The sequence below is a fragment of the Blennius ocellaris genome, assembly GCF_963422515.1.
Source record: "Blennius ocellaris genome assembly, chromosome: 2".
NCBI classification, from domain to species: domain Eukaryota; kingdom Metazoa; phylum Chordata; class Actinopteri; order Blenniiformes; family Blenniidae; genus Blennius; species Blennius ocellaris.
In genome coordinates, this window is record NC_137651.1 from 25,151,280 (window position 1) to 25,170,712 (window position 19,433).

At 47.8% G+C, this 19,433-nt stretch overlaps 1 protein-coding gene across 2 annotated transcripts in view; it reads left to right on the plus strand.

Annotated features, from left to right (window-relative positions):
• Positions 1–19,137, plus strand: part of usp32 (ubiquitin specific peptidase 32) — a 35,911-nt gene extending 16,774 nt beyond the window's left edge. The window contains exons 10-34 of one of the 2 annotated variants that reach the window (XM_080509530.1): positions 185–268; positions 352–413; positions 1,298–1,400; positions 1,647–1,833; positions 2,088–2,266; positions 2,515–2,655; positions 2,756–2,921; positions 4,228–4,382; positions 5,023–5,104; positions 5,197–5,271; positions 5,633–5,771; positions 6,815–6,920; positions 7,166–7,339; positions 8,665–8,839; positions 8,918–9,069; positions 10,212–10,323; positions 10,406–10,605; positions 11,266–11,450; positions 12,299–12,385; positions 12,490–12,610; positions 12,938–13,129; positions 14,133–14,358; positions 14,908–15,371; positions 16,198–16,290; positions 16,365–19,137. In XM_080509530.1, coding sequence (XP_080365656.1) covers positions 185–268; positions 352–413; positions 1,298–1,400; positions 1,647–1,833; positions 2,088–2,266; positions 2,515–2,655; positions 2,756–2,921; positions 4,228–4,382; positions 5,023–5,104; positions 5,197–5,271; positions 5,633–5,771; positions 6,815–6,920; positions 7,166–7,339; positions 8,665–8,839; positions 8,918–9,069; positions 10,212–10,323; positions 10,406–10,605; positions 11,266–11,450; positions 12,299–12,385; positions 12,490–12,610; positions 12,938–13,129; positions 14,133–14,358; positions 14,908–15,371; positions 16,198–16,290; positions 16,365–16,538 — 3,834 coding nt within the window. In that variant the 3' untranslated portion in view covers positions 16,539–19,137. Of the gene's footprint in view, positions 1–184; positions 269–351; positions 414–1,297; positions 1,401–1,646; positions 1,834–2,087; positions 2,267–2,514; positions 2,656–2,755; positions 2,922–4,224; positions 4,383–5,022; positions 5,105–5,196; positions 5,272–5,632; positions 5,772–6,814; positions 6,921–7,165; positions 7,340–8,664; positions 8,840–8,917; positions 9,070–10,211; positions 10,324–10,405; positions 10,606–11,265; positions 11,451–12,298; positions 12,386–12,489; positions 12,611–12,937; positions 13,130–14,132; positions 14,359–14,907; positions 15,372–16,197; positions 16,291–16,364 lie in introns of both variants that reach the window. The other variant, XM_080509531.1, reaches the window with a different exon arrangement.
• Positions 19,138–19,433: the final 296 nt, after the last annotated feature.

Consider the following 19,433-nt stretch of genomic DNA (forward strand, 5'->3'; position numbering starts at 1 on the left):
GATGGCCTGCTGCTCTGCCCAGAGCTCTGAGACATTCAGAGAGTCAAGCTTCTGGACAGGGCTTTGGCTGTAACACTAACTGACAGCAGAAAGTGGTTTACAGTCTACACTGACCTGCAGCAGCTCATCCAGCCTTCCCAGGAGCTTCCCTCTCACGCTGTCTACCCCCCTCTGCCTTCCCCAGCTGGGTCACCTCACCCTGGAGGACTACCAGATCTGGAGCGTGAAGAGCGCTCTGGCCAATGAGTTCTTGAACCTCCTGTTCCAGGTGAGCCACTGTCCTGCTCTCCTGCAGAGGATTCTTCCTTCCTGCTTTAAACCTTTCACCCTAACCCTTTCACCCCGGGGCAGGTGTGCCACATCGTCCTGGGGCTCCGACCGGCCACTCCTGAGGAGGAAGGACAGATCATCAGGTACTGACGTGTTCTCCTGTGGAGGAGGAGGAGTTTACCCTGCAGTTACAATACAACACTTCATTAAGCTCAACATTTCATTTTCATGGTGAACAAAACGGACAGAATAACAGGGAGTTTTGCCATTTAAACTCTTTATCACAAATTTGGAAACTTGCAATGTTACATTGGGTTTCTCTAAAATGTTCAATGTTTGTGTTACAAACCATTTGATCAGGTAATACAGAAAATATTTCCAAAAGAAAAATCATTGAACTTTAGTTCTCAATGAGAAACCCAAACAGGAATTTTTGTTTCAGCAGCTTTACATTCAGAAAAATCTTGATTTTGGTCATGGTTGGACTATTTGTGTCATATGAGAACTGATGTGAGAATATTAAAAACAACAACAACAAAAGAAAAATACAATGTTTATTTGAGCTTTTTTGTAACAAGAGAAATTCTTAATTTTTTGTTCTTTATTTACGTGTACGTAAGTTATCAATAAGTTCATCATTACAAGGTTGAATAATTTAATGCCCAAGCTCTGTGCAGGAAAGGAAAAAGCTCAGCGGAGTCTTCAAGGACAGGAATACACAACAGTATCCAATAGAAACATTTTCATAATCTGAAAACCTGTAAAAACGGAAACACTTCATTGTTTGCAGGCTTTATTAGAGGTTTTTAACTCGCTACGAGTATTTTTTATCATCAGCAACACATCAAATCTTAATTAAATATTTACAGACTAATATAAAACTCTTGTTCTCTTGATGTCACTTAAAGTAAAAGGGGATCAAGACTAGTGCCTTGAGGTACTCCACACAGTTCCAAAGGTTGACCTTGAACGTGCGTGTGTGTGTGTGTGTGTGTGCGTGCGTGTGCGTGCGTGTGTGTGAGAGCAGAGGCTGGTTGGAGAGGGAGAGCAGACATGGCCTGCAGCAGGGACAGAACTGGTTCCTCATCTCCATGCAGTGGTGGCAGCAGTGGAAGGACTACGTCAAATATGTACGTACACGTCGTCTTCCGTTTCTTCAGAAATGCGTAGAAACTGATAAATGCCTTGTTTACGTGACGTTTCAAGTGAAAAGCATCGTTTTTGTTTCGCAAAAGGTTTCGGTTTACTTGCCAACGTCATGGAAACGAGAGCAGCTTTCATGTAAACCTTGTCGTGGAACTGGAGCAAATTGGCTATAAAAAAAAAATCCCCGAGGCCCCCACCGCCACCCCTCAGTAACGTGTCTTCCTGTCCAGGAGCATCCAGACATCGTGGTGGAGCAGCCGTCCATCCTGGGCTCGCTCAGAGGGCCCATGGCCACCGCCACCGTGGAGCCGGCCTCCCCCGACAGGCTGGGGGGCTTGGGCGGCTTCGGCCCCTCCAGTCCGGCTGAGGAGAGGTCACCTGACGCCGTCTCCAGCGCCTCGGAGGCGACAGAGACCGGTGCGTTTCTAATTTCTACATTATACTTCTGCACTCCTGGAGTCAAGCGCTTGCTTTCAGGGACCACATGCCACTTTGACCCCCGAGAGGGTCAACAGGTCAACAGGGACCATACAGCTTCGGTCCACACTACTACGTGTTTTATCACCGTTTCTTCAGTCTGTAGTTAAAAACAGCAGTTCCTCCTCTTGAAGCCTCAGTGTGTATTTGAATAAAGTAACTGATGCAGGATGACTGGTGTGTGTTGTCCTCAGCTCTGAGCCCCCAGGTGGCCCCCCCGGCCACGGAGAGCTGCTTTGCTCGGCAGCACAACGTCTCCGACAACAACAACCAGTGTTTCTCTGGAGCCAACGGACATCTTCCCTTGCAGCTCGCCGCGCAGCGACCTGGAGCCATCGACAACCAGCCGCTGGTCACTACTGAGCCGCCCAAGGTAGGAGTGGAGGAGCTGTGCAGCATCTCCAGAGCTCCCAGCTCGCAGTCCCGGATTAAATTATCTCGTTCCCTCGTATTAATAACTTCAGGGAGCAACTTATTATCTCGTTCCCACACGTTTTTTTGTTGTTGTTGTTGTTGTTGTTTCTCTCTCCGGGGCTCCGTGTTCACTGTACATTTCAGAAAGCCAGTTCGAAAAGCCCCCACTGACTCTTGCTCTGGGCTGACTATTGCTGTGCTCTTCAGGCCCCCACGCTGACCATGGAGGGTGGCCGGCTGAGGCGCCCCCTGCAGGCGGCGGTCAGCAGAGACTTTGAGACGGTGCCGGAGCCGGTGTGGAGGGCGCTCTACCACTGGTACGGTGCCAACCTCAGCCTACCAAGACCGGTGAGTCCAGAACTCCGCTTGCATCCTGCAACCCCCTCTCCTCGCCCCACTGATCCCTGTCCTTGCCCTGGACCCCCCCCCCCCCCTTTGTTGCCCCCAGGTGATCGTGCAGAGCGGGACGGGGCAGGTGGAGCTGGAGCTGTTCCCTCGGTACTTGTTGTTCCTGCGGCAGCAGCCGGCTTCTCGCTCGCCTCAGTCCAACATCTGGGTCAACATGGGTATGACCAGCCTGCGAATGTTCCCGCCGTATTTGCCCCCGTCCAGAGGTAATGTAAGCCTGCAGCAAGAGCCCCCGGCCGCCCGCCACGCTTCAACCCGCCTCCTCTAACGAGTGGGCCGTGGAATCAGACGGTGGCCCAGCGAACACGAATGTCTCTAACGCGGGGGCGTCCAAACTCGGGCCTGGAGGGCCAGCGTCCAGCAGGGCTCACCTCCTCCCAGTTGCAGCACACCTGATTGCAACAAAGGGCTCGTTATTGGGCTTTTTCCACAACCTTGGTGATGACATCATCACCAAGGTTGAACCAGGTATGCTGAAGCAGGGAGAGAACTAAAACGGGGCCGAGTTTGGGCGCCCCGGCTCGACCGGATCATTCAAAGCTGCTTTCATCTCCACAACGTGACACCGAGCAGGATTCATTCTCAGAGGTTCACCTGACCAAGTCCTGCTCCACTAAACTCTGATCGCTGAAAACAATTCACGCAAAGACCTGCAAATTTCATATTTCAGCCCACACATGATGAATAATGTAATCTTCACTATTAAATTCCACGTACAGGACCAGAAATCCTGAATCGTGACGCAGAACTGATACCGCATATTCACCTTTAGTAACCTGTAAAGGCTTCCACAGTGCTTTAGTCACAGTTACTAATGACTATTGTATTCTTCAAAGAAGAACACTTGGTCATAGCGGGTTTTCTCAAATGTTGGAGGTAAATTCACTCATGCAGAAACTGATGTTTAACAACCATTAATGTCAGAATGTGGTCTTCTTGACCTTTATGACATTGTTAGTGAGTTATTACACTCTTGAGTTTCTTACATTCAGAATAGTCATAATTATGACGTTATTGGTGTTTATACTTTTATCAACAACCTCAATACTTATCGCATCTCCTTGTTTCTATATTCTAGTTTTTCCTTCAGTTTAATGTTGGTTTAGAAGAAAACACACGACGTCGGTTGATCACTGTAATAATTTCACTTGTTGCCTGAACCCATTATAGACTATAAAAAGAAACGGGTGCCTGGCACAAGACCTGATGTGTAGTCTGATTACTAATCCTCACAGCAGGGTCAGGGTCAAGGTGATCGATTTGTGGAGATGAAAGTTCAACAGCAGCTCAGTGGCGAATAACAGAACTAATCCTGGTTGATTTGATTTGATTAATCCACACTGAGTGGAATCCTTTCAGTTGATTGACCAATCAAGTTTGCGATGATTGACAACAAAAGCCCTGTTTTCTTGCTGCTTCCTTACAACTAATCCAGCTGCTGTTGGTGTGTTTGAAATACCGAGTGAGTCCGAGATCCAGTCCTGAGCTGTGCTTCTCTGGATCTCGCAGCAGGAAACGTGCCGTCGCCCAACGCCCCCCTCAAGAGGATGCTGGCCTACACCGGCTGCTTCAGCCGCGTGGCCACAATCAAGGACATCCACCTGTACCTGTCGCAGAGGCTGCGCATCAAGGAGGAGGACATGAGGCTGTGGCTCTACAACAGCGAGGTGAGCAGCTGCGGGAGGTCTGACACACACCAGTATCTCTGGATCTCACCTGGGATCTCCAGGCGTTCAGTGTTTGTCAGCACAAAGTCAATCAGACTCTCAAATCTAATTTAATAGATCACTCAGAATTTCCAAATTGCATTAAAAAACAACAAGCTAATTTTCATCTGGATCCACATTAGGATCTATTAGGGCCAGAATGAAATAAGGTCTGTTAGTTCGACACACTAACCCGAACCCTCTGCTGGTCCTTAATGTGCCACAGAGTTACTGACACAGGCACCAATAATGGTTCAATCCAAAAATGGTGTTCATTTAAAAAGACTCCACAGGTAGAACAATGTAATGACGTTAATGTGACAGTTTTTGGTATACTAACGTATGTAATTTGGTGTTGGGAATGAATAGTTTTGTGTCAGAAATCGTCTTCACAACAATGATTCCACTCATTCAATTGATCTCATATTAGAAATAATGATAATTGGATTTTTTTCTATGCTGAGAAAGAAGAGGTGATGATTGGTTTTAATATAATAGTTTGAATGTAGCGGGGAGAGTTTTCAAAGTTTGTAATGGTGCAGAATCCCTGGATGGTTGTCAATCATGAACGAGTGTGATGAAGGTCTCTGGTTCTGTGTAGAACTATCTCACACTCCTGGATGATGAAGATCACACTCTGGAGAGCCTGAAGATCCTGGATGAGCAGCAGCTGGTCATTGAAGGTACGGAGTCCTGTCCCCTCACACTGTTTCTACTCGGGTGTGTGTTATTGTGGCTGTTCTCTGAGGAGTGTGTGTTTCCTCCTCATCCTCAGTGAGGAACAAGGACATGAGCTGGCCGGAGGAAATGTCCTTCATCGCCAACAGCAGCAAGATGGACCGACACAAAGGTCAGTGTCACACACACATGCACACACACAGTGTGTGACAATGTGCAATTTCCATCAGGCCTGCACAATATATTGCAAATGTAACATCATCGTAATGTTGAAATACACATATCTTTTATATTTCTATCTCACAAAGACCAAAATGTAATAAATGTTGTTTAGTTTTGTTTCAATACATTGAACATTCACGATCTACATTTTATGTAAGAGAGAAAAATTCTGATTTTTAAACACTCTCTAGTTGAAATGCATTCCAATAACTGTCGATTTACATGAAGAGTATTTTCCTTTCATTCAGTTGGATGGTTTTACTGTTGATTAGAGTTTGAGCGGTGACGCATGTCCTTGTGTTTAACCCCAGTTCCCACAGAGAAAGGAGCCACTGGTCTGAGTAACCTGGGAAACACCTGCTTCATGAACTCCAGCATCCAGTGTGTGAGCAACACCAAGCCTCTGACCGACTACTTCATCTCAGGGAGACACCTGTACGAGCTCAACAGGTCTGTTCTCAGTCCTCTAGCACCCTGGAACACCCCTAGAACTGCCCCTCTAACACCCGACTACAACCCTCTAACACCCCTCTAATCCCCCTCTAATACCCTTCCAATACCCCTCTAACACCCCTCTAATACACAGCGGGTGACAGGAGTTACTACAAAACCAACACCGTAGAGTCTGAGCTCATCTGGCTGCAGTCCTTGTCAAAAGAACTTGTAGTCTTTCTCAGTGAGGCTTCCGTTAGAGGGGAGGCATGTCTCTTGGAGGGCGGCTATGTGTTTGTTGAACCATGACAGCTCATGGTCAATGATGGCTGTTTTCCTGGCATTGTCATCTTTCTGGGGGTCGTCAGAAAGGCCAAGACACATTCTTCTGACATTCCAGGTAGCGAGCCGCAATGCTGGTGGTTTTGTTTTGGGTTTTCTTGGTGCAGGGTTTATAGTCTGCTCTTCGGTTTTTACCCCAAGCTCCAAGCACCCATTGAAGCAGGCAGTCTGTGGCGTGTCAACGACTTACTGGCTGGGGGTTGCCCAGCTTGAGGCCGGCGGTGGTTGACTGGTGGAACCCAATGGTCCATCCCACCGTTGGAGACAGCCCATAGCTCCATAGTTATGAAGATCCTGGGGTGCCTAGTCGTCAGAATCCCCCTCTCGTCCTTGTTTGCAGGATCCAAGGGAAAGTACGAGCCGATACAGTTACTGTCAGCTGTAGGAGCTGCCGGAAGATGTCACAGCGTTTCACCAATCGCTTTAAGAGTTCCACTCCTGATTTTCTGTCAGGGTTTCCTCCCTTAGCCTTTCCCAAGCAATGTCAAGCCACAAGGCAATGCCACCCGTATCCCTGAGTGGAGGCCTTAACCGAGTACTAACAGCTGGAGCCAGCTGAGCCCGGGTCGACACGCCCTGAAGTAGTACCTACTGCACTACCTGCTACCTAGAAATAATACACCTCTAACACCCCACTAACTACCCCTCTAATACTCCATGAACTGCCTCTCTCATACCCCCTGTACTGCCCCTCTAACACCCGTCTAACTTCTCCACAGAACCAACCCCATCGGGATGAGAGGTCACATGGCCAAGTGTTACGGTGACCTGGTAATGGAGCTGTGGAGCGGCACGCAGAAGAACGTGGCTCCGCTCAAACTCCGGGTGAGTCACGTCGAGGAGGCTTGAACTCACGGTCGGTTGGTTGATTGGTTAATGAGTTGATTGTTTGTTAATGATGTTTTGATTGGTTGGTTAATGATGTTTTGGTTGATTGGTCAGTCAGTTGGGTTGGGTTACAGCCAGATGATTTGATAGGTTTGTGGTTCCCCTTCTGGAGTTGATTGTGAGTTTAACTTCCTGTGCGGTTCAGAGCTGTTGAAAACTCCGTTGTGTTGCTTTCCTCTCAGTGGACCATAGCTAAATACGCACCGCGCTTCAACGGCTTCCAGCAGCAGGACTCTCAGGAGCTTCTGGCTTTCCTCCTGGACGGGCTGCACGAAGACCTGAACCGAGTCCACGAGAAGCCCTATGTGGAGCTGAAGGATAGCGACGGCCGGCCCGACTGGGAGGTTGCCTCAGAGGTCAGAGGTCACACACAAAAATGCAAATGTGTACAAACGAATGTATTTCCTCAGCTCTCCAAATCATTGAATTCAGGTGTTCCAGTTACTTCTGTCGCCACAGGTGTATAAAATCCAACATATCGGCATGCAGCCTATCTACACACATTAGTTTCCTCACAAATGGTCCGAAACGGCCAAAAGTTGTTCCTGAATCAGCTTGTGTTCCAAAGTTCTGGAGGTTTCAGGAATCTGGGAATGAACAAGAAAATAAATGAAAGAGCAGGAATCATTAAAACTGGTAAATAAACTCTAGGATGTGCAGCACAGAGCGTGTTCACACTTCCTGTTTGGTTCGGACTATTTTAGCATTACTGACACTTTAAATTATTTGTATGTACTTCTACCAGGACACACATGCAAAAGAGATTATTAATCTCAATGTGTTTCTCCTGAATAAATAAAGCCGGATGAATGAAACGCTGTGCAAAAGTGGACTGCTAACAGAACCTTTGGTTTGTGTTTGGACATGACCCACTATACCACCTGATCCACCTGATCCAAAGCCCTCTGTGTGCCATCAGTGTAAAAGCTCCTGACTCCTGCAGTTGTCACAGTTCCTCCTCTGGAATTGGAGCAACTGGAGGTAAAGATCAAACCCTGATGGTATCAGGAACTGAAAGTGGAGATCAGATCGTGATGGTATCTATAATTGGACGTGGAGATATGACCCTGTACTGGTGGTCTCTGGAGGTGGACATCAGATCCTGTACTAGTGATATCTGGGGGTGGAGCTCTGCGGGACCTCATTGGTTGGTGCTCAGCAGCTGCAGTCTGCAGGGAGAAAGCATTACCATCGTCCAGGGAGGAACCTTTCTCTGAGTGGAGGAACATCTGCAGCTGTTGTATGAGTGAATGTTGGGCCAGGAGCTGAGGTTCATTAGATGCAGATTGTGACGCTTTTAACGACTAATTTTACATTATGTGTCACATGTAATGAGAAAATCCAGAGATTATGAATGAATTAAAATTTAATTGAAACTGTTTCAGACTGAACAAATTTAAATCATGACAATAGTTTCTTTTGGAGATCACACAGACTCTTACGACCGTCTCTTCTGATGAAAGCTAAAATCATGATGAAGTCCAATCTTCGACAACACATTAGTAGTCATTATGAGTCATTATGAGATAAAGCATGACTAATGTCCAATTTCAAACGATCTGACCTAAACTCATTGCGTAAGGTTGGAGATGTGACTTCATCTGTTATTTTCATGCTGACGGATTTTCAGCTTTCGAGCTGTGAGCTCACTGTCTGATGTTCTTACGTTGTTCTTCTCCAGGCCTGGGAGAACCACCTGCGCAGGAACCGATCCATCGTGGTGGACCTGTTCCATGGCCAGCTCAAGTCCCAGGTCAAGTGCAAGACCTGCGGCCACATCAGTGCCCGTTTCGACCCATTCAACTTCCTGTCCCTGCCCCTACCCATGGACAGCTCCATGCATCTGGAGATAACCGGTGAGCCCCCCAGGTGGACCGCTCAAGTGGAATTGTGGCTGAAAGCTCAGACCTGATGCCTGTGTGCTGTGTTTGCAGTCATTAAACTGGACGGCTCCACGCCAGTGCGCTTTGGCCTGAGGTTAAACATGGACGAGAAGTACACAGGGCTGAAGAAGCAGCTGAGTGAACTGTGCAGCCTGAAGCCCGAGCAGATCCTGCTGGCTGAGGTCCACACCTCCAACATCAAGGTACAAACTCTGGACACAGTCACAGGGCGGCTCTGCGTTTGGAGAGAAATTGTAGGAACGTTCTCCTGTATGTAGATGATGGTGTATTAAATGGCAGGAATGTTCTACTATATGCAGATGATGGTGTGGTCAGTGGTGGGGAAAAAAAAAAAACTATTTTCAGAAAGTTCCATTTTCATTTCAATTTCTGAAATCAGTGATTCATCATAGTAAACCATGTGAATATTGGGACTAGGCAACATTATGAACATTATGTTTCCCCCAATTTCTTGAAATGTGTGAGAAGTCGGTCCTTCGTTCAATAACATGCCATCACATAATGAAATAAAAAAAAGTCATTTAGCTCGATCAGCAACTCTATTATTCTACTGGTTAACTTTTGGGTCTTTCATCATCATTATTACAGAAAGATTTCAATCCAGGTTTACAGAGCTGGAGTTATACCACTGAAAAAGAAAGAAATAACACAGGAAATGTCTGAATTCTCCACAAACTCCAGCAGCAGCAGCTTTTATATTTTGATCAGATTGAATGTGTAATTTCAATTACACATGGTGATATTATCATGATGTAACTTGTTAAAAATATAGTACATATATATTAGTGCTGTCAAAAAAAATTCGTTAATTTAATGAATTGATTTGAAAGGTTAAACTTGTCAAACAGATTTCAAACAAATTTAACACAGTTTTGCTTACTTCCAGGTGTTTTTACTCCCTTACCGGAGAAGTAGCATGTGCCGTGTCTGTGGGCGTGGAATAATATTAAGGCAGAAAGTTTAATTTTAAAAAGTTACTTGGGAGTGCCCCTCCCTGCACTCTTAACACAATCCAGACCCAGTTTGATGTTTATTAATCAATTGATTTATGTGTTGATTATTTTACTAATCTTGGAGAGAATCAGCATTCATGCAAAGATAAAAGGACATTATAATTTATATTTATATATTGTTCCTGTGTATTGAATCCACATTAATTTTGTGGCTTTTCCTGATTAAATATCATTACAAGCTTCAGTCTACAGCATAGAAAAACAGTGTGATTGCTGCCATTTAATTACAGGAAATTGCGCAATTAATTAGTAAATTTTTTTATAAATCGATTGACGGCACTTATATCCTCTGATGTCCTCTGTGTGTTCAGAACTTCCCTCAAGACAACCAGAAAGTCCGTCTGTCTGTCAACGGCTTCCTGTGTGCATTCGAGGTGCCGGTGCCGGGTTCTCCCACCTCCGTGAGCTCCCCCACCCTGACAGGTGACACCCACCTCCCCCACCACTCTTCTTCTGTGAGAAACCTCTGCCTCGCCCCCTCTCACCTCCTCCTGTCTCTCCTCAGACGTCACCCCTATTGCCAACAGCTCCGCTGCTAAAAGCCACCTGGGCAACACCCCGGTCCTCATCCCCAACGGAGGGCCCAGCACCGCGTTGCCCTGCAGCCCAGAGGCGCCCCTCACCAACGGGGTCGCGAACGGGCACATCACCCCAGTGCAGGACAGCCCCTTCACTGGGTACATCATCGCTATGCACAGGAAGATGGTGAGCACGTACACGGCATGTCTGGTGATCACACAGAGAAGCTCCTCCCACACAGGAAGTTACTCGACATCAAGCATCAACAGTCTAGTTAAATGATCTTCACAACACGTTGTATTTCTAGTCACTGCTTCAAAATTAGTTGATCCCTCAAGGACACGATCCAGAAGCAGTTTAGAAAACTGTCCAGAAAAACCCGGACTCGGTTTTCCATTTGCATTTATCAATCACAACACAATATTATTGATTAGTAAGGTGAATATAAGCTTAAGTTAAACTCCCTGAAGGTGAACTAGAAGCCTCAAAGCCATTTTTCCATTAGAACATACCAGCAGAACAACCTTCTCAACACTGTAAACATATTATAACTGTAATTACAGATTCTAACCATATTGTCACCACATTTAGCCACTGATTTTAACAGTCAAAGGGCGGGAAACAAACCAGAAGATGGAGAAAGTCTATTAGCATTCAAGCTAATCAAGCTGGGAGAACTTGCAGCCATTGCTTGAGTCAACAACGTCTGTTTAACTGCTGAGTGACAAAGCATAGCTGAATGAATTGTGCCCCCCAGAGGCCTGGCGGATCAATAAGATAAACCAACACAACAACACAATAATGGTCACACGTTCAGCCGTTACATCTCATGTTTGTCTCCTTCAGATGCGTACGGAGCTGTACTTCCTGTCGGCTCAGAAGAACCGGCCCAGCCTGTTCGGCATGCCGCTCATTGTTCCCTGCACTGTCCACACCAGCAAGAAGGACCTGTATGACGCCGTGTGGGTCCAAGTGTCCCGGCTGGCCAGTCCTCTGCCCCCACAGGAGGCCAGCAACCACGCCCAGGACTGGTACTAAGCTCCACCCATCACTGGCAGTCTTCCAGATTTCTGCAGGGAAACACTGCCTCTGGCTCTGTGGCTGTGTGGTATATTCTCTCCGTCATGTGACAGATGAGCACATGATGCGGCTCTAGACGTGACGTGTGTTTGCTCTGAGCTGTCCAAGGTTTTCTTGAACGTGATAAATTCAGCCTGTTTGGAATAAAGAGAGACAGCAGCTCTGTCGGGGCTCATTACTGAGACCCCCGCTTCCACGACAACCATCTCAAGTGAAAATGCTATACCTCTGTTGTGTTTGAGTGTCTGTTTCCGTGACAACAGTGCTCAAGGTGCAACTATTTGAAAACACTCTGTCTCCATGTAAATGGGTGAAAATTATACTTTCTGGGCCGACTTGGGCTCCAGTCCTGTTACTGGTCCTGGTCCTGGTCCTAATCCTGGACCTGGTCATGGTCCTTGTCCTGGACCTGATACTGGTCCTGGTATTGGTCTTGGTCTTGGTCTTGTTACTGATCCTGGTCCTGATTCTGGTCCTGGTTCTGGTCCTGGTCCTAGTCTAGTCCTAGTCCTGGTCACCATGTTGGTAGTAACCAGTCGTTCTGCACGTGCTCAGTAGAGCAAATCAGAGCAAAGTTTCCTCCATGGTGTCATGACTCCCAGTTCATATTCTCATGGACTTGGTACTTTTATTTTGACAGTCAGTGTTATAACAATCCAACTTAATTTTTTTAGTTTTATTTTGACAGTGACATGAGGCTGTGAGTCACAGTGACATGAGGCTGCAGGAACCAGCTGTTGAAGACGGTGAGATGGTTTCCACTCAGGCCTCATGTCTTTTCTCTCCTCTGGCTTTGCAGTGACGACAGCATGGGCTACCAATATCCCTTCACTCTGAGGCTGGTGGGCAGGGATGGAAACTCATGTGCTTGGTGTCCCTGGTACAGGTAAGAACGGGGGGGAGGGGGGGCATATCCTGGACATGTTGGATTCCCATTTCAAATGGATTTCCTCTGGAGGATTGAATGAATTGAAACCGGTGTGTTCCCAGATTCTGCAGAGGCTGTACAATCGATTGTACAGAGGACAGAGCGTCTGTAGGAAATGCTTACATAGCGGTGGACTGGGACCCCACGGCCCTGCACCTCCGCTACCAGACGTCTCAGGAGAGGGTAAATCTGTCACACACATTACTGGGGCCTCCTCCATGAACATCACCTTCACCTGGGTGTAGGTTGATGTCTAAAATCACATGTTCATCACACGTCAGGAACCTCAGGAGCAGATCTTGCGTTAGTGGTGCAGTTCACAGTTTGACCACAACCTCACTAGGGATTTGTCAGATTTAGGATTTGACCTGTACGAAGCACTCAAGTCATCCTCTGGTCTTTTTTCCTCTTTAAATATAAAAACCTGTCACCCCCAGTAATAATGTGGCAGGAAAGACTTGTGAAATGCTCCACATGTTGTGCAGCTGTGAAGTGAGTGTGTGTCTGCAGATCGTGGAGGAGCACTGCAGCGTGGAGCAGTCCCGCAGAGCGCAGGCCGAGCCCATCAGCCTGGACAGCTGCCTGAAGGCCTTCACCGGTGAGGAGGAGCTGGGAGAGGACGAGCTGTACTACTGCTCCAAGTGCAAGACCCACCGGCTGGCCACCAAGAAGCTGGACCTCTGGAGGCTGCCGCCCATCCTGGTGAGCGGCCGCACAGTTCACTCAGCTCTGCTCCGCCTGTGACGTGAGGAGAGGGCGAAGCGAGATAAGTCAACATGGCTCACTCCAACGTCAGTCTTAATTCATGGACTCATTGACTTCAGGGGCAAAACAGGAGCTCAGTCAGTCTGCGTCTTACACCGTGACAACTGTTGTGACAATGTTCAGATGCATATAAGAAACGGAACAATACAAGATCACACTCGGCAGCAGAAATACAAAATACTGTCTGGCAGCTTGTTGTGGATTGAGATTCTTCAGTCTGTACAGTTCTCACAGTCCTCCAGGTGGTCCATACAACAATAACTTTACCTGATGATTACTAACTCCTCTCTTGATGGAGGGATGGGTGGATGGAGGGGAATATGATTAGATGGTGGATGGAGAGATGGATGGAAAGATATATAAACTCCTCAAAAAAATGTGAAAACCTTATGTCAGTTAATTATTTCTCCCCTTTAATACTGCATTTTCTGGACTATAAGCCGCTACAGTTTTCCCTACACTTGAAACCCTGAGGCTTATACAATGACACAGCTAATATATGGATTTTTACAGGTTAGCGGGCTTCATGCCACCTGATTCTACTTCTGCATGTAGATACGTGCTGTTTTGAGCCTCTGCTTCTCTAAAACTTGTCCTAAAAGTGACGTTTCTGCTCTCGATGACCTCGTTTTCTGTGACCCTTTCTGTGGGTCTGGAACTCCAGCAGCTGACGGCTGTGAGTGATGCGTTCAGGTGCATCAAAATTCTTTATCAACAGATAAAACCCTGTAATTGTGTATTTATATACAGGTCGTTTGCTCTGGCCTGATGTTGGCTCTTGTTCCCAGATCGTTTGCTCTGGTCTGATGGTGGCACTTGTTCCCAGATCGCTTGCTCTGGTCTGATGGTGGCACTTGTTCCCAGATCGCTTGCTCTGGTCTGATGGTGGCTCTTGTTCCCAGATCGCTTGCTCTGGTCTGATGGTGGCTCTTGTTCCCAGATTGTCCACCTGAAGCGTTTCCAGTTTGTGAACGGCCGCTGGATCAAGTCCCAGAAGATCGTCAAGTTCCCGCGGGGCAGTTTTGACCCCAGCGCCTTCCTGGCCCCCAGAGACCTGGAGCAGTACAGCCTGCAGTCCCGCAGCCAGAGCGAGGACCTGCTGAGGGTAGGGGAGGACAACCTGTCTTCCATCTCGGCCCCCGCTGGCTTCTGCAACCTCCACAAAGGTACCCCCACACCCCCACCCCCCCCCCCCCCCCCCATGTTGGAACACACACCTTGTTCACACCACGACGCTTCAAGTGAAAATCCAACGCTTTTACCTTAGTGTTTCACAAATGTTTCACGTTTACTTGGTCTCGTTGTGAAAACAATGTCTGCTTCCACGGGAACAGCAGAAACACTGAAAACACCAAAGCATCAAATCACCAAATGAATGGAATTCTATCTAATTCACACACATATTTTGAAATGAATACACACCGGAGGCTTCCAGTAACGCTTGTTCAGTGGTTTATTGTGAGTCTCCACAGAGATTAATATTCTCCTCACCTGGATTTTTCTGATCATTAAGTTAAGTTGATTTGATTAAGAAATGAAGTTGTTAAGAAATGCTGGGAAGAAAACATCACAGACTGATCATTATTCTGACGTCTTTCCCAGAAGGATGGAAAGCTCAGTTTCTTCTCTGCATTCCTACATTGGAGTGATTTGGGGTTCTGCTCCTCCCCGGGTGCTTCTTGGTCGTAGAGATTAGTGCCGTGTTTCCTCCGCAGCCTCCCCCGCCTCCAGCAGGAAGTCGGCTCCGTCTCTGAGTCGGAGCGGCAGCCCGTCCGGCAGCCCGAAGAGCGGCGGCGGCGGCGGCCGGCGCTCGGGCCGCCTGCGACTGCCCCAGCTGGGCAGCCGCCACCGCCTCTCCAACAGCAAGGAGAGCCTGGAGGGTGGCGAGCCCCAGCCGGAGGACGGCGAGGGCGGCGCGGCGGCCCCCGGCGCGGCGGCCCCCGGCGCGGCGGCCCCCGGCGCGGCGGCCCCCGGCGCGGCGGGGGAGCCCACGGCGTCGGAGTCGTCATGCGGCTCCGAGGCGTCCAGCAGCCACTGCGATGTGACGCTGCTGGACGGAGAAACCAACGGACTGAACTCCGACTGCAGCACGGAGAGCGGCGTGGAGCCCGACGCCGCACCGCCACAGCACAGCCACCGCATGGCTCTGGACGCCATCTACAACCTCTATGCAATATCAGTACGACACACACACACACACTTTTTTTTTTTTGTTGAACTTTTTATTCACAACAGACGAGGTAAATACTAATGATTTGAATGCGGCCTGTGGTACGAAAACAGGGACGCTTTGAAATAAGAACAGTCTCGGTAAAACAAAGTGGAAGTACGTCCTATCTATTCTAATCAGTTTGGATTTCCCTCAATAACTTGTCATGACACACACACACACACACACACACACACACACACACACACACACACACACACACACACACACACACACACACACACACACACACACACCTTCCATTTTTTTATAAAGTATTTCTGATAAAAACAAATGAGTGTAGATAACAGTGATTCATTATTTCGTTGAAATATTTCTCACGTTGACTTTGTTGTAAATGGATTTGAGGAAGATGTTTGGATGAGCGGTTTTCAGACTGCATATAAAAACTGATTAACACGACAGTTTCTGAGTATCAAGGAAACCGTTTTTCTCCTTTGTGGATCAAATCAGCTGTTTGCTGCGCTGCTCAGGTAATCCCAGGTTATCCCAGAGTAATGAGCCCAGTCATATAAGTAAATAGAGGCACTGCAATGGATCTTCTCAGTCATTTGTTCCCTAAAGTATGAATGCAGTTACGTCCGTTCAATTCCTTTGTCAGTCTTTTTTTTTTTTTTTTTTTAATGAATGGGAATCTCATTTCATATTTCACGTCCTGTCGTTTCCATGTGTGCAAGGAAATCTATTGTGACAGAGATTGGGAAGCAGAAGTTGTGACTTGTAAGAGACTGGAGGTAGATGTTTTCAGTGTGACTCCTCTCTGCTGTCTCCTCAGTGCCATTCAGGAATCATGGGAGGAGGCCACTATGTGACGTACGCCAAAAACCCCAACGACAAGTGGTACTGTTACAACGACAGCAGCTGCAAGGTGGGTGTGTGTGTGTGTGACCATGTGTGTGTGTGTGTGTGTGACCTGTCTCTTAAAGTGTGTGTGCCCTGCAGGAGGTGCACTCTGAGGAGATCGACACAGACTCTGCCTACATCCTCTTCTACGAGCAGCAAGGCGTTGACTACTCCCAGTTCCTGCCAAAGATCGACGGCAAAAAGATGGCCGACACCAGTAGCATGGACGAGGACTTTGAGTCCGACTACAAGAAGTACTGCGTCCTGCAGTGACGGCGCCGGCCCTCCTCCAGCCAGCAGGAGGCGCTCCCCTCCTCCTCTGGGTGGTCAGAGATGCGTTGCAGCACCTTGTACACCGTTTGCTACAGTGAAGCACTCGACTCTGCACTTTGAGCCCCATGAAACAAGAGACCTATTGCTCCTGCTCCTCCTCCCCCTGCTCATGCTGCTCCTCCTCCAACTCCTCCCAGTCCTGCTCCTGCCGCTCCTCCTCCTCATGCTCCCGCTGCTCCTCCTCCTTTTCGTCACCCTTGCATGCCAACACATGTGAATGTACCCCCGGACATCCTGGACGTGAAGTGTTGATGTTGTTCTCTCCATTTCTCACCTGTGGCGTTGGGACAAGTGAGAGGTGGCGGTTCCGCCCCAGGAGCTCTCGGTGGGAACGCCGCGCTCTGATTTGTCCACTCCAAAACAACCAAACGTGGTTGTCAAAGACACTGTGATCAGTTGTGAAGAAAAGGATTCAGAGGGCAAATTGGAAAAGTGTAAGTCATGAGCTACCTCCAGCCCCACCCCACCCCAGTATTAATAATAATGACCACGTTCCTTCTTTTCTGTGGAGGAAACCCGGGACACACATTTCAGGAACGGCCCGCCACAAGAACATGTGCACGCCCACGTTCCCCCAGGACCTCCCCTCGACACCCCCACTCTAGTCTCCCCCTCTAGACCCCCTCTCTGGACATTTTCTCCATAGGGTTAGGGTGCCAGAACTGTATTTGAGTCCCTCAGCTGCCAAAGTCCCCAATGGCCCGAGTGGTGCAGAGCTCCAGTAGAGCTCCAGTAGAGCTCCAGTAGAGCTCCAGTAGAACTCCAGTAGAACTCCAGTAGAACTCCAGTAGAACTCCAGGTGTGCTTCGCCGGTGCCATGATTCCAACAGCCTGTTTTACAAGGTTCCCTTGAACGCTGTTATTTCTTTTTTTTTTTTGGCCATGTGACGGATCAGCGATGAGCTGCGAGTCTTTCAGTGAGTTCAGGAGAGACTGAGTGGGGCGGAGGTCATTTCATGGCTGAATCACATGAAACCAAGCAGAGGTGACATGCTTGCATTACCCATAAGCCACTGCAGATTCCATCGCCTCAGCCTGCAGCTCTGGAGTGGCTCCACCAAACGAGTTCTTGCAAAGCAGAAACTCAGAACGCCTCTCGTAGTCGTTTTAAACAATGTTATTGAAATGGAACGATAGTTCAAAGCTGAACTAAAATGTGTCATTTGTCACCAGATCACCATCTTATCAATTTCCATCACCACCTTCTAGCTTCCATCACCACGCTTCATAACATACGTGATCCAAATCAGGGATGTTCAGAGGAATCAGGACTTTAATTCAGTGTGGATGTGATGGTTCAGCTGGAAAAATACAAAATAAGCCTCCTGCTGCTTCCTGCAATTTGTGTAAAGACAGGCTCCTGTCAGTCTACATGCGGTGGAGGTTCAACCCCTCCATGTCTGATCGCCACCGATTCAGGTTCCCTTCAGCCTCCTGAGACGTTTCCTCATCAGTCTTTTGATCTCAAAAAGGTTCAAGTTGCCATGAAGGCACTTTATTAAGTCTCGAAAGCAAAAGGTGAAACCTGCTCCTTTCCGATCCGTATAGAAACTTCAGTCTTTTTTTCTGGTTGTTGATTAATTTCATATTCGCTCTTTCTGTCCCAACATTTCACGGTTTAATATTTCAGCTCAATTACATTTCAGAAAAACCCAAAGAGCTGTTATGTTGAAGCTTCTTTTTCTCAAAGCACACTCCCGTCTTTAAGCATCGGCCACAAATGAGTGCTTGTAATTTGACACCGACCTCATGGTATATCTGTTTGCGGAGCATGTATCTGACATATAAGGGAGTGTGATCAGCTGTAACCTGATCAGACGTTAATGAGACGTGCAAAGAAGCATTTTGTCTTGGCACAATGAGTACTGTTTTACCATAAACTTGAAGTATTTGGTCAATTTAAAGTTTTCTTTTTCAATTCTGAACATGCCCACAGTGTAATACGATTACTATTGGACCTACCCCTTGTGTCTGTTTGCTGGTTGTGAATACTGCTCTATCTCAGAGAGAGACGTCATTGGATGGAATTGTAGAGATTGGAGTGTGCTTGCCTCTAACGTCATGTCTCCTGATGCCCTGACACCCGTCATCCCGACACCCATCAACCCGATGCTCCCCAGGAGCCCTAACCCCTTCCCTGACACGCTGCAGGACCCCCCCCGCACCTCTCCAGACACCCAGGAGACAGAGGCACCCCTCCCAGAGCCCCCGCCCCTCCCAGGGGCTGAAGGTCGTGCGACCGACTACTGAGCTGTCTGTCTGTAGCCTCCTTTCCTTTTATTTAAGTTCCTTCGTGTCGGATCTGAACCAGACATGTTAATTTAAAGAACTTTTTTTGTAAAAGTGTTTGTTGAGAGTCACATTGCACTGACATGAAAACATGTAAATATAAAACTGTGTTTTGTATATAAGCCAATGAAAACGATGTATTTGATTATGAACTGTACAGAATGCTGTACTTGTAGTTGTATATGGAGTGAAACTGTTGATCTGTAACAAAATACCCAAGCAACAAATTAAATTCTGCAGTTTAAAAGAGCACCGGGCTGTATTGTTTATCTACACTCAGCGAAGGATGAAAGCTCACGATAAACCCGGAGTGACCGGGGTGAGAGGGGAGTGAATGACCAGGGCGTGGCTATGGGGTGATGGGAGGGAGTGAAAAGGAGGGGCCGGGGTGAGGGAGGGGAGCCTGCTTTAACTTGCTGAGGAAGTAAAGTCTCTGTTGTGCTTTCCCCACATGGTGGGAGATGTTGGTCCAGGTGAGGTCAGTACAGATGTGCACACCAAGGAACTTGGAAGCTCTCCAGCCTGGTTATGGTTATGTGTTATTGC